The 13,881-nt window shown below is 43.7% G+C and overlaps 1 protein-coding gene across 4 annotated transcripts in view; it reads left to right on the forward strand.

Annotated features, from left to right (window-relative positions):
* LOC118103515 (rho GTPase-activating protein 6) overlaps positions 1-11,464 on the forward strand; it is a 64,244-nt gene extending 52,780 nt beyond the window's left edge. For 2 of the 4 annotated variants that reach the window (XM_035150547.2, XM_035150549.2), the window contains exons 4-14: positions 2,569-2,717; positions 2,845-2,973; positions 3,064-3,259; positions 3,377-3,432; positions 4,372-4,522; positions 4,615-4,763; positions 6,581-6,760; positions 7,863-7,954; positions 8,040-8,293; positions 8,395-8,478; positions 9,056-11,464. In XM_035150547.2, the coding sequence (XP_035006438.1) occupies positions 2,569-2,717; positions 2,845-2,973; positions 3,064-3,259; positions 3,377-3,432; positions 4,372-4,522; positions 4,615-4,763; positions 6,581-6,760; positions 7,863-7,954; positions 8,040-8,293; positions 8,395-8,478; positions 9,056-9,648 (2,033 nt within the window). In that variant the 3' untranslated portion in view covers positions 9,649-11,464. Of the gene's footprint in view, positions 1-2,568; positions 2,718-2,844; positions 2,974-3,063; positions 3,433-4,371; positions 4,523-4,614; positions 4,764-6,580; positions 6,761-7,862; positions 7,955-8,039; positions 8,294-8,394; positions 8,479-9,055 lie in introns of all 4 variants that reach the window. The other 2 variants (XM_047339171.1, XM_035150548.2) reach the window with 2 other exon arrangements.
* The last annotated feature ends 2,417 nt before the right edge of the window (positions 11,465-13,881 follow it).

The raw sequence follows: 13,881 nt of genomic DNA on the forward strand, positions 1-13,881 counted from the left end.
TTTATATTTAGCTTAAGTGGATGGACTCCTTGTAAGGGGACTGGGCTCCGAGAAGCAGCCGCTTCGCTGCACTGAGGGAAGCATATTTGGCACAAAGCGAAAAAGGATCTTAGTCAGAGGAGCCCAGATGGAAAGAGGGGCAGGAGATAAAATAAAATGAGCCTCTCTTGTCAGATTTGTGAGAGTGTTGGTGCAGATCCCAGGTTGTGTTTACAAAAAACACACACACTCGTTTTTGATAGCCTGCCATGCTAAAAATAGTGCAGATTTGTGCATAGCTGGTATCCTCCATTGCCATCCCATTGAAATACAATAGCTTATGCTTAATTAGGATTATTATTATTTTTATTGCACGTACAGTATGTAGCCATCTGCTGCCACGGTGTAGAAGGTCTACGTACACCGGCTGCACCCTTGAGAGAAGAGTGCACCATGGGAAATGTAGAAGCCAGGGTTTGTCACGAGTCATAAATTCAGGATATCTGACTTTTCTTTTTCGCGATCTGCCTCACTGGAGTTTCCCAACTTCATGGAAATGGCAAACTGAATCAGTGGTCAAACTCGTAGTATTGAGAAAATAGATAAATCGATATAAAATTTGTGGTCGTAATAAAGATCCCACTGCGTCCAGTAAGACAATCCATACTGTCTGAAACTATCGGTGCCCAGTAAGCAAGTAAAATAACCTATCTTATAAGACATGAATTTTTAATTAGGCCTATATAATTTGTATTTATATATAATTTAATGGGATATAATGTCAGAGGCCTTATTTAATTCACTGCTTTAACAAGTGGGAGAAACATCTGTGGAGTTTTCTATCAAAATAAGATGCTATGACACAGCTGTGTGGTCGGAAAGTAATGAGCCTGCTTAGGCCACTTAAAACCACTTATTGCTAGTGACAGCTGGCTACGCTCAATATATTGATGGAAAAAAGTACATTTGAGAGCATGTACTATGTAAAAGTTATGTAAAATGTCAGGGTGAATATAAAGTGAGTGTAGGTGGGTTTTCCCCTCCACCACATACCTGGCTCTACCCCTCCACAGCCCAGATGGCTCAGACGCACCATGTGGTCTAAACTGCCAAAATGGATTCTGAGTCTAATTTTCTCCCTGAATACCAGCGCTGCCTTTTCTCTCTGAGGCAGGCTAAGCCCTTTCTCCGCATGAGACAAACGGAGGGAGAAGGGGAAACGCTGCCTTCATTGATGTAGTAACGTGAGCTGCATGTGTCGTCATCTGGGAGCGCCGGCGGCTGACGGTGCCTCAGATACTATCGATCAAGCTGTCAGTCAAAGCAACGGTTTGCTAATTGCTCTTGTTGGCATTTTGGCTGCTCTGTCTCGTGAGGTAAACCGCACCCATCTGTGCACATTTTATTTCTAAACTGTCCCGAGGCTCTGAGATACTCACACTGAGAACACATCCAGCTCATATAAACACATCCCAAAGACATGCATATAAAAAGTGAGAGAAGAAAAAAGAAGAGCGCTAGATTGTTCTAAAGATGCAGAGAAAATTTATGATTTATGACAATCTGACATGGGTCGACAAATGTGGTCTGGCTGCGGACGCGCAGATGTGCGGTGCATGACGTTGTAGGCCCTCTACATTATGCGATCCAGATTGTGTATGTGCGCACGTGTGTGTGTGTGTGTGCACGTGTGTGTGTGTGTGTGTGCAGGTTGCATCAGCCTTGTGAATGCTGTGAGGCTGCAGAGCAAATTTGTTGTGTCACAGTGTTAGTGGTCGTGTTGCTCATGAACCACAGCCATCCACTTGTGGTTGTGGAATGCAGTTTGCTTGCTCTCTCTGCATGTGTTGCAAGTTGCCTACACACACACACACACACACACACACACACACACACACACACACACACACACACACACACACACACACACACACACACACACACACACACACACACACACACACACACACACACACACACAATGAACATATAGCCAGTGATGACCCAGTATGACACAATTTCTCCCCAGCATCAAATTTGCATCAGGAACAAGTCCCGAGTTTTTGCTTCACTTCGTTGTTACATAAACTGTCTGTTATTAGCATGTGTGTTTCTAAAAACAACCTATGCGGAGAACATGACTTTGCTTGCTGGTAAGACTCATCAAAGTTGGGTTATTTCGGTCAAAGGCACTAGAATTAGTGGTTTTGTCGAAGCCAGATTTATTTTCCTTCCATCTCTCTGTGGTCTTATTTTGGAAAACAGCTGTGGCACTGTAGTAGCGCTAAAAGAGTTTCAAAGTGACGCAGTAAACATGTGTTGTGACGCTTTAATCGCATGTAAAATGCAGCTCAAACAGAAGTAATAAAGGGTCCAACTCGAGATATGTTTGATGTTGTTGTTTCAAGGTCACGTCGTTATTTTTGGATGCTTCTTATAGAGCTTTCATTTTCTTTTAGATCTCCTCTTCTCACAGCTACATCTGTGCTTTTGTTGGTTAGTTTTCACGTAAAAAAAAAGATTTTATTTGACTTTCTCGTCCCCTCTTTTCCTGCCTCCTTCATTTCACTCTCTTCGGTTGTTTTACAGAATGCATACCCCAGGCCTTCAGCATACCGCTCTCGCAGGTCATCGCCAATGACAGGACACACCGGCAGCGTCAGGATGGTTATCGCCAGGACCCTCCGCAGCGTGAGGAGCACAAGGACTCCTCCGACCTTGTCTCATCCATTTTACAGGTCTTTAGATTCATCTGTTATTTCATCGATGTGCTTGTCTCCATGATTTAGGGACAAATATCATTATAGAATAAGGGAAGTTATCACAAAGAGCCAAATATGACCTCTTGGATCATGTGTCCTGCAGTTTGCCACCAAGCGCCCGTCCACTAGGGAGTTATCAAGCAGCAACTCCTCACTGAGCTCTACATCAGAGACGGCCAATGAGTCGACGTCGCCCAACACCCCCGAAGTTGCACCACGAGCACGCAGGAGGGTGAGATAAGGATAATAAAGTTGAACTGAAACGGCAAAGACCCGGGTTGTTTGTGTTTCATTCAGTCAAATGCGCACATTGTCTTCCCAGGGAGGCATGTCAGTGGACTCCATCACCGACCTGGACGACAACCAGTCGCGCCTGCTCGAAGCATTGCAGCTCTCTCTGCCAGCGGAAACGCAGAGCAAGAAGGAGAAGCACCGGGACAAGAGGCTGAGCCTTAATCCCATCTACCGCCAGGTGCCCCGGGTGGTTGACAGCTGCTGTCAGCACATCGAGAAATATGGTGAGCAGCGACTTTACTTCCAGAGCCTTCATACATATGTGCATCCAGCCCTTTGGCCGTCATCTGTTACTACAATGACAGCTGCCAGAGACAGATTTTCCCCCTTTCTCTCCACAGGTTTGCAGACGGTGGGGATCTTTAGAGTTGGCAGCTCCAAGAAAAGAGTCCGACAGGTGAGTTTTCTGGGTTATTCCATCATTTGCATACTCATCAAAGCCCATTTTGTGTAGATGGAGTACTAGAGACCCTTATTGAGGGATGGGAGGTTATTCATTCACCAGCGGACAGAAAAACTTGTGTTTGACCTTCTGCTAGATGGCCAGAAAAAGAAAGTGATGCATTAGGCTTCAGAAACCGCAGCTGGTGTCACGGTCGGAAAAAAATTCTGAAAGATGAAATCAGGGAGATGTTTGCATATCTTAGTGTTTATACAGCCCGATGCAGAGAGGCTTGTAGCAGCACACTTTTCCCAATATTTTTACATTTGAGATTCCACCCAGCTCTCACTCCCTGAGAAGCCGCAGCGTTCACGAAAGGTTATTCTTTGTTTTTTTTATTAAACTGATTGTTGAACAAATGGCAAATTGAAAATGTCATTGAAAATGACTTCTTTAATATCAACTTTTGCTTTCCACTATTATATAGTGTACTCTATATAATATACTGTTTTCACTGTGCTTGGACTTTACCTCTGTGTATAATTCTTCTACTTTATTATAAACTCATTAAACAAAACAGTGTGTATTTCCAAATCTGGACATTATGTGCCACAAGCATTCTCTGCTGGTTGAGTTTAATACAATCCAATGTTTACATTTGCCAGCCAGCGTGAAAACTGGTACATGCTGACTCCTGTGTATCCGTCATCATGTCCGACAATAGACTTACTATTATCCTGGAAGTCATCCAAAAGTTGGATTGCAGAGATTAGGATCCTTACTGGTAAAACGAGTTTGAACCTGAAAGTTTAGTAGGTCACTTGGAGGGCCGGCAGGGAGTGAGTGTGTGTGGGTGTGTGTGCTCCCGTCAATAGAGTGTCCATTGTTATGTTAGGATGTTTCTAAATCCCTCTTTCTCCTTTGTCCTCTCTTGGGCTTTTGCCTCTCCTTCAGCTGCGGGAGGAGTTTGACCGTGGTATTGACGTCCAGCTGGATGAGGAGCACAGCGTTCACGATGTGGCTGCTCTGCTGAAGGAGTTCCTCAGGGACATGCCCGACCCTCTCCTCACCAAGGAGCTCTACACGGCCTTTATCAACACCACATGTAAGCGTCACCATCCTTCTTTTCCTCTTGTCTGTTCAAGATGCTCTCTGCTTTTTATCTCCCCCTCCATCTCATCCTCATCTGTGTTGCAGTGTTGGACCCAGATGAGCAGCAGCATGTCGCTCAGCTACTGGTCTACCTGCTCCCAGCATGCAACAGTGACACGTTCCATCGCCTGATGGACTTTCTGTCCACTGTGGCGGCTCACGCCCACGACCGGCAGGACAAAGATGCTCAGGAGGTGAGCGCCGAAGTTTATCAACAGGAAATTAAACTTTCAAAAAAGTCCCTCTTCAAATCCAGAAATTAAGTAGTTAGAAAAACACGAGGGAAAATCATGCCGCTTCTAGCTGTGTGCAACACGTGCTAACAGTTTTTGGGCACCCTCCGAAAATTCTGTTTGCCTTCTGGTTCCACCTCATTGGGAGGAAATGACCAAAGAAGAGATAGAAATCAGTTTGTGTACTCCTAATCTGCTCTCTGGAAGACTGGAGTCAACATTTGGCTTTTCTACTGCTACTGGCTGTGAAATGCATAAGCAAACATTTAGCCATGGGAACAATATTGTGAATCTTAATTCAGGGGAATCTGGAAAAAAGTTCCTTTGGCTTCAAAAAGCAACGGGAGAAGCTTGTATAAGGGCACGTTATGTAACTTCAAAATATTATGTTTGGTTTCGGCTCCGTCCCTCGATGCTCTCTGCAGAGACTCTGGCCGAAAATGTGCAAGATCAAGATCTCTGTCCAAAGCGTGTTTTAAATGATCTCGTCCTTCCCAGTCCCACAAGCCCTTTAGCCTTCTTTACTTCCGAACCACGGACTCAGGCATGTGTTTGTGTGTTTCGCATGTGCGTGGGTATGTGAGTGCGTTGTTCCAATTGTGTACTGTATGTGTGACGGAGAAGCATTGAGTGTGTGCGCAGATGGAAGAGTGTTGTCTCTGTGTGTGAATACACATGAGAATGAATAGACTCAAACACTGATGTGAGTGTGTGTGCATGTGTATTTTCCCCCCTCCATGACTCCACGGCTCCAGTATCTGTTTCTGAGATCGTGACAGGAAGTTGCAGGGCTCACACTCAGCCTGGAACAACACATCAATACTTTTGGCTCCTCGCTGCTCCCATCTTTCCTTTGGGACTGGGAGTGGAAAGGGAGGAAAGTGGGAAAGAAGCACAAAAATAATAATTCATCCAAAAATGAGTTGTTCGAGCTGTGAAGGGCTGCGGATTGCAAATGCGTCACACGATGTGCACCATCAACCAACCTTAGTGGAAAGTGGGGAAGCTGTCACACACTCCCGACACTTCTCGGGGTTAACAAATCCCATGATGCCACTCTATTGCTCAGAGTGACAAGAACAGCACACAGAGATACAGAAGGTGGAGGGGAGAAGAAGAAAGGGGAGAAAAGACGAGGGACACGATGTGGCACTTCTGTAATCACAGCAAAATGCAGTGATGTCAGTCCTGCAACACTTTAAGGTTTAAAAACTCTTTTCCTCATACTCATTCCTCATACTCTCCAACAATACAGACACTGTGTGAAAAGGGTGAACTTATAAAAGATGCACGAGTATCAGTCTTCCAGTGGAAACTGTTTTGATAAATACCTTCTTTATGAGACTAATGGATGTATCACATGCAAACTGCTTTTAAACTCAGCACAAACAATAGGTGGGGTTTGAATATTTTGGTGAGGGTGTGGACCCTTTCACTGAGACTCATTCAAAGAGGGGCTTATTTTAAATGGGCAAACACATCAAGTGCACTTTTATTTGCAAGGAAAATGCTTTTATTATGAAAATGTATTCTGTTGGCTTGAAAACCACTTAAACATTGAGAGGGAATATTCATTTTGAAGGCCTCGTCAACAGGGCTGTACTTTTGTGTATCTGAATCACAACCTGCAAATATATAGCATCAAATAACTACTTAAAACCAAACTTACCAAAACAACTTGGCCATTTGTTTTGGCTAATGAGATGCTTCGAGCTGCCATGTCGTCCATCTGTCTACACGGTCTCTAAATCCAAACTCTTTTGTTTCTCCAACGGCAGATGACCGGCAACAAGATGACGTCTCTGAACCTGGCCACCATCTTTGGCCCAAACCTGCTCCACAAGCAGAAGAGCTCAGATAAGGAGTTCAGCGTCCAGAGCTCGGCCCGGGCGGAGGAGAGCACGGCTGTCATCGCTGTGCTGCAGAGGATGATCGCCAGCTACCACACCCTCTTCATGGTCAGTCATTCGGCTCTACACCTCCCACCTCACGCCTCATCCCTCCATTCTTTTACCACCCAAGGAAACACACACATACACAGCCTCGCATTCCCCTGCACACTTCTCCCTCTTGCATTCCTGTGGAGACTTAAAGTAAGACAATCCCTCCTGGGTTAGCACACAATGGTTTTTGTCTCAGTTAATAAAAACAGAGTTCTGCCTGGTTTAGTTGACAGAAGAGAAAGACGAGACGGAGGCAAACAGAAGAAAGAGATGGGGAACAAAGAAAACAAAGAGTGAAAGATAACAGATGGATAAGGAGTGTTTTGGGTCAAAATCGTGCCTGAATTATCGTATAAAGACTTAACAAGAAAGTGAAATCTTGCCAGTAAGCTGCCGGTAACGTCAAAGACCTTTCATCCAGCTACTTGAACTTGTTTTTTCCAAAATAAAACGCAGAGAATTCAGGCATGAAATCCTCCATGTGGTGTCAGCAGAGGTCAGGATTTCGCACGGACTACCGCCCCATCAGTTGCTTTTTGTTCTTTCTCTGTTCCTGCGATTCTCAAAACAGCGCAGACGGGCCCGTTCAGGTCATTTCAGGTCCAAAACCTTAAACCGTAATGTTTTGTAATCTGCCACCGCCGTTCCCCCCCCGAGGCTTACATTCCTGCCGTAAGCCAATGAAGAGCTATTAATCGCATATAAGTGAAGTGGGACTGAGCTGCTCGGTCTCGGTGAGTGAAAAAGATTCGTAAGGCGGCTCAAGTTCTATGAATGACATCTGAAAGTTGTTTCGTAACCTGCTTATGTCCGAATTTGTTAAAGATCTGGCAACTTGTGCTTTTGGGATGAGAATCATTCTTTCATGTGTTTGGGCAGCGTAATCCTCATGTTTGATAAGCATTCATTTCAGCTAATTACCCTGAGATCAGAGAGACAAGACAGGTAAGAGATAATAAGGATAAAGGCTCAAAGGGATCCATGTTAGTCCAAGCTGGATTCTTCTGTTATTAGATGCAGCAAGTGAAGTTTTATTGACTTGCAATAAACTTTACGTAAACTTTAGAATCATTTATAGTATAATTAGTTCTTCGTTTGCTTCTCTGATATATCATAGGTGCCTCCAGAACTGCAAAACGAGGTATTGATTAGTCTGTTGGAGACAGATCCAGACGTGGTGGACTACCTTTTGAGAAGAAAAGCGTCACAGTGAGTTGCACACGCACACACACACTCAGAGTATAGTATGTGTCTCTCTTTCCTCTTTTCCAACTGCTTTTTTCCTCCCCAACAGGAGTCCCGATCTGTTGCCGTCGGAGGAGCCCTTCACCCTGAGCGAGCGCCGTTCCTCCAGCGACTCCAACAAGGCATACAGCGGTGAGGTGTCCCCTTATGACAACAACTCCCCGGTCCTGAGCGAGCGGAGGGGAGAACCGGGGAGCCCGGGCAGCGACAAGCACTTCCGTGTCCCAGAGCAGTACACTGTGGTGGGGCAGGTGGCTGGATGGAGCAGGGAGCCGGGAGCACATGACCCTTGGGCCACCAAAGGTACTTGGGACATACATTTTCCCCATGTTCAGAGTTTTTTCCTGGGCTTATGTACAAGTCAGTCTGTACTCCATGAGTGTGATCTCTATTTCTAACTCCAGACACTATATCAGAGGAGCATGTTAACATTTGGGGGACATGGCACAGCACTCTGAAGCCAACACTCAAGGACCAGACGTTCACAGGTAAACAAGTTCCACTTGTCTCAGGTCCTGGTGGTTAAAGAGCCAGAGAAGTGTGTGTCTGGCAGCTGGTGTTGGTTATTGAGCATCAGACAGAAATAAAAAATGAAGCACCCAAGCCTTTGGACTGTGTGATTTGCATTTCTGGTCACCTGAAACCAGAGTGCTGCTGGTTTTTATTCATTTCTGACCATCTAACTTGCTGCCAAGTTACACCTGTGCTGTGAACAGTTGCAACTTGTCAACAAGCTGGGAGGAAGAAAAGAAAAGGAAAGGAAAAGGAAAAGAAAAGATAAAATGAGTTAAGATAAAATAAGATGAGAAAAGAAAAGATAAGAACATATAAGAAAAGAAGATAAGGTAAGATAGGAAAAGAAAAGACTAATAAATTCTGCCAAAAATGTAGCTAATTTTGTAATGAATATATTTAATTAAAATCTTATGATCTTATTTATTTCTGTATAAATATAAAAAACCTTGTAAGATGAGTTCCAAGTTTTATTGGAGCATTTTCTTCTACATCTTCATGCCAAGCTCCAACAAATGTCTATAATTAATTCTCTCAACGTTCTGTTTGGAGGTTCCCACGGCAACATGTCAGAGGGAAGCTCCCGCAGCTCACAAGAAGGTCTCGACGGACTCCATGGCGATGGCAGGCATCAGGCCTCGGTACAACGGACTCCGACGGCGCCCGGCATCACCGAGTGCAGACCCCACCCTCCGGTCACCAGAGTGTGTACCAGCCCTCACAACGAGACGGGGCGACCACGCCTGCAGCTAAACATCAGCCCCTCGGCGACGTCACACCTCAACAGCACGCTGGGCCTCCAGCGGGCGAGTGGACACAGAATTAACCCGACCTCCAAACTTCAAGACGGGGCGAACACTGGGGACAGCAGCCCTGCCATGCTTAACGACGGCCGCTCTTCGTCCGCCTATAAAGTCCACCATCAACTGGCCGGTTCTCAAAGCTCGCCTCTGCTCGCAGCCGCTCAGCGCCCCCCTCTTCAGCACGGGAGGTCGATCGCGGCGCAGAGCAACTCGGCGTCGCCGACGGAGGCCCAGATGGTGCCACAGAGCCCGGAGTGGCAGGACTGGCAGAGGGACCGGTGGCAGATCTGGCAACTGCTGTCCTCAGACAATGCTGACACACTGCCTGAAACGCTCGTGTGATCGCAGGCCGTGAAGTCACCAACCGGTGGCATCATCCTACCCCCTCACTTCATCCATCCACACATGGATTCCATCCTTCCCATGAACCGTCTGTGCTTCTCCTGCATCTTGGCGCCATGGCGTTGTTGTTTACGTGTGCAGCTGCTGCCTTATACAGACTTGTGCATTCGAGAGCCACTTGTATTTCTTGTTTCGTGTGGATGTTGAAAAGTTGCTCCTGTTGCCCGCGTGTCTGTTTCGTCCATAATGACTAATGACATGGGAGCATTGTAACGTGCCCATCAGAAATACCTCAAAAAAAAAAAGAAACTTCTCCTTCACACCTCTTCAGAATGTCACATCTGTCCACATCTGCTTCTCTGACAACGTTCAGTCTTCATATCTCAATTCAGAACAACACATTTCTGATTTCATAATTTTGACTTTTTTTTTTCATTTTCACAATAAGATCAAAGATGTATTGACAATTGCTGCTAAATGTAGACGTATGTAGTTCAGCCACATCAGTGTCTAAAGAGATCAAATGTTGAATTGCGTTTCCTGTGTCGCAGATCGTTTGTGTATATCCAAACTGCCGACGGACACTTATACGACATCTATGTAAATTGTCATGTAAAGTATATAATTTGTAAATCTACCTTGAAGTAAGTTGGCCCTTTAACAGACAGTCTAAATGTTGGTGTTTTACTCAGACTGCTGTTTCTGTCTTTAATTAACACTGAATGTAAAACGCTTCACTTGTGTCAAAACGCTTGGACCTAATTATAAAGCACTCGGCTGTAAGTTTGCTTATGTGCTTCTGCCACCTGCTGCATGGGAGGAACAATGTACACACTTATTTCATCCAGTTCTTCATTACTAAGGAGGAGGAGCGAGGGTAATTTTCCTGCTATTTATAAAAATAACGAAATCAAGATGCTCAAACACAACACAACAGTAATCTGTGACTGACACTGACTGATCCGTCTTGTTATACCTCTAATGCTCGACTGAATATTACGACGGGGTGTGGACGTATCGCCTGAATAACATCATTAAAAATCATAGAAATATTGAATCCGGCTGTGGTTCCGACTGATTATAACAAACGATCCAAATCAACCCACATCAATCTGTTTAAATCCTCTCAGATGGCACAGTTTAGTGGGTATTTGCTGGCGAATATTTCACGTTTCCAAGCTTTAATGTCATATTTGCTCACGTGAAGCAACTTCAGCCTTAAACCTGGAGGTGCTGTATTTAATTTCACCTTCTCTTGTGTTTTTTTTCCGCATTTGTTCTCTCCATCTCAAGGAGACAGTGGAAGAAAACAGTCACACCAAGTGGAAGGATTATTGTGGAAAGGGTTGTGGCGCCATCTGTTGTCCGACCACTTGCGACAGCGTGCGTCCCACAGCTCAGTGTTTCCACTGCGTCCGTCCGCACTCGATTTAGAATTAAAGCTTGTGATTATAAGCACCTTTGTGAAAATGTAAAAAATCTGCGTGAGGAAAATAAATGTGCCATAAGTCTCACTCTTAAACGTTTCCCCATGCATCCCTCCAGGTTCATTTTGTGAATTTGTATTACCTTGTTTCTGTTGAGTGTTGTAATATATAAATACAATATAACGCTTTTATATCAAGAAGGTCCTAGCTCCGTCTTTCCCCAAATCCAGACCATGTTTGACGCCAAACTTAGTGTTATGATGTTTTTTTCTTTTTGATATTTTGGTGGGGTTTACTGGGTCCAAGTTGTAATGGAATATCTGGTAATTGCTTTTGTACTGTGTGTCATCATCAATATGCTACTATGGAATTAAATATGGTAAAGTTTACACCTGCTGTCGGTGTCAGTGCTTTATGAGGATGAGTCTGTCTGGAAACTGTGCATCAAACTAAACCTGCTTTCAGGTGAGAGCCTCCGGACTTAAAATAAACAGATGTAATGCATTTTTTTTTATTCCAGTACAATGTGTTTAAATAAGTTTTCGAACTGCTTGAATTCATTTTTAAAGTTAAATCTTTGTTAAGTATTATTTAGTGTGTGTGGTTGTGTTTTGTATTAACAATTATTTTAATAATAGTTTTGCATTACATTGGCCAACTATTCATTATTACCAATGTATGGTAAAGCCCACACTACGCCACTAGGTGTCAGCCAAGAGCCTCGAATAGCGTGTTCAAGTTAGAGCTTCTTCTTTACTGTATATCTGTAAAAAACCCCAAAAACTGCAATAGATGATGAATAAAATTTGCTTTTGACAAATGGAATCATGTCTAAGCTAGAAAAAAATCTAAAAAGAACAGGAAAAGCTGTGAGAATAGATGTTTAATGGTCTGGAAACAGGAGAGCAGAGTGAAAAAAAAAAGAGATGAAATGATTTTGGTTTGAATTGTCGTCAGCTCTACCTGATAGCTTATTAAATCACCTTTACGGAGAAATGAAATTAGCTGCTGGCGGACCATTAGACATATTGGAGGAGGCAATGGGCGAGCCTTCAGGGGAGTCACTCGCTGTGTGAGGGGACAGAAACTGAGAATGTGTGACTGACAATGGAGATGAGGTAATAATTGAAATAGAGACAATTTACAGTGTGAATACTTCCTCTCACTCCTCATAATGGACTTAGGAGGGAACAATGAGAATTAAAGTCACTTTGTCCTTTCCAATAGAGTTCTGACTTCTGGGAAGTTTGCATTTCTCATCTTTTTCTTCTTCTTTCCAATGCAACATCATTCAAGCTTTTGCCTCTGCATGCCATGTTTGAAATGAGTATGTCATGTTCTGCTTAAGAGAGGTTCTGGTTAATTGCGATCAGTGGAGAGCACAGAGGCAGTTTGTTTCAGATACTGTACTCCGGCGGCCTCTTCTCTTCTCTTTTCGTCTTTTTTGTCGGTTTCTGGACGGGAGCCTGATTCTAAATAGAATTTTGTGGACCATGACAACAAAACAAAGCTGCTTTATTTCAGCGGCTAATGACTTGGCCCAGAGTAACATCATCCAGTCGGCCAAGCTAAAAGACAATTTGCCAGAAAATACGCAGGCACAAATAGGTATGCATGAACTCATCCACACAGAGACACTTGTAATTGCCAGAGCAAGAGTTCAGCCCCCCATCCCAGATGGAGGTGAAGAATCCATGCATGGAAGTAAACAAAATGTGGATTACGGTCTTTTAAACCACATTTCAGGGGGCCATCCATGTGAGGTTGTGCATGTTCTCTGAGCACAGCAAATTAAGCAGTACATGCACAGTACTTCCCCCCCCCCTGCACAAACATGCACACGAACACACATCCTGAAAGGAATGCATCCCCACAAGGTCCTCATTAGTCAGCCAGTTCATTCATATGTGTTGCTTCTTACGGCACAAAAACTGGCCCGAAGACATAAATGTCTGAAAAGGTTCAAAGCGAAACCATCTGTAATTCATTGTTGAATAAAGAGAGAAAATAAAACACGAGTCCATTTTCAATAACATTTCACCTTAAGAGTTTGCATATCTCCACCAAAGCTGCACTGTCCCGCAGATTTATATTTATAATAAAACACTAACATGCTTTTAGTGATAGAGAACTGGATCTGGAGTCCAGTAGAAAGTTTCAAAAGTGTTTAAGAATGCTTTTCCATCTGGTTCAAAGAATGATAAGACTGGTTATATTATATTATATATTTTGCGTTGGCATGGTTGTGAAGCAATACATCCACTAGAGGACAGCAGGGAGCCAGGAGTTTCTGTGATGATGCAGAGCAGAAGCTGCCACGTTGGTCTGTGAGGCCATTTAATAGAATTGAATACATCACAACATGTGGATGGTGCAGTCTTTTCACTGATATCAAATTTGATGATTAATGTCATTTGCATTGTTGAAATTTCTTTCTTTTGTCCTGTCATCGTGTCGCTTTTCCTATTGGCTACACTGCCCCCCAACGAGTCAAGGTGGTACTTCTCTGTTTTATCCATATCCTGTATTTCTGTATCTAACAGTGTAAATGTGCCTTTAATGCCAACAAGGACCAAAACCAATAATGTATTGGTCTATATTGAAATGCTTACTATCCCTACACATTTGTAAAAAAGGACTTCTTAATACTTTACAAGTGTACTAATAAGTAGTTTAGGTTTTAAAGGCTTATTCATTTCTTAAAATATCTGTAGTTTTTAGCAAATGTTACTCTAACAGAAGTAAATAGTCCATTTGTTGAGGACTACTTTTTCAACACATGTTCAATTCGGACTATATTTACTAC

The sequence above is a fragment of the Hippoglossus stenolepis genome, chromosome 24 (assembly GCF_022539355.2).
Source record: "Hippoglossus stenolepis isolate QCI-W04-F060 chromosome 24, HSTE1.2, whole genome shotgun sequence".
NCBI classification, from domain to species: domain Eukaryota; kingdom Metazoa; phylum Chordata; class Actinopteri; order Pleuronectiformes; family Pleuronectidae; genus Hippoglossus; species Hippoglossus stenolepis.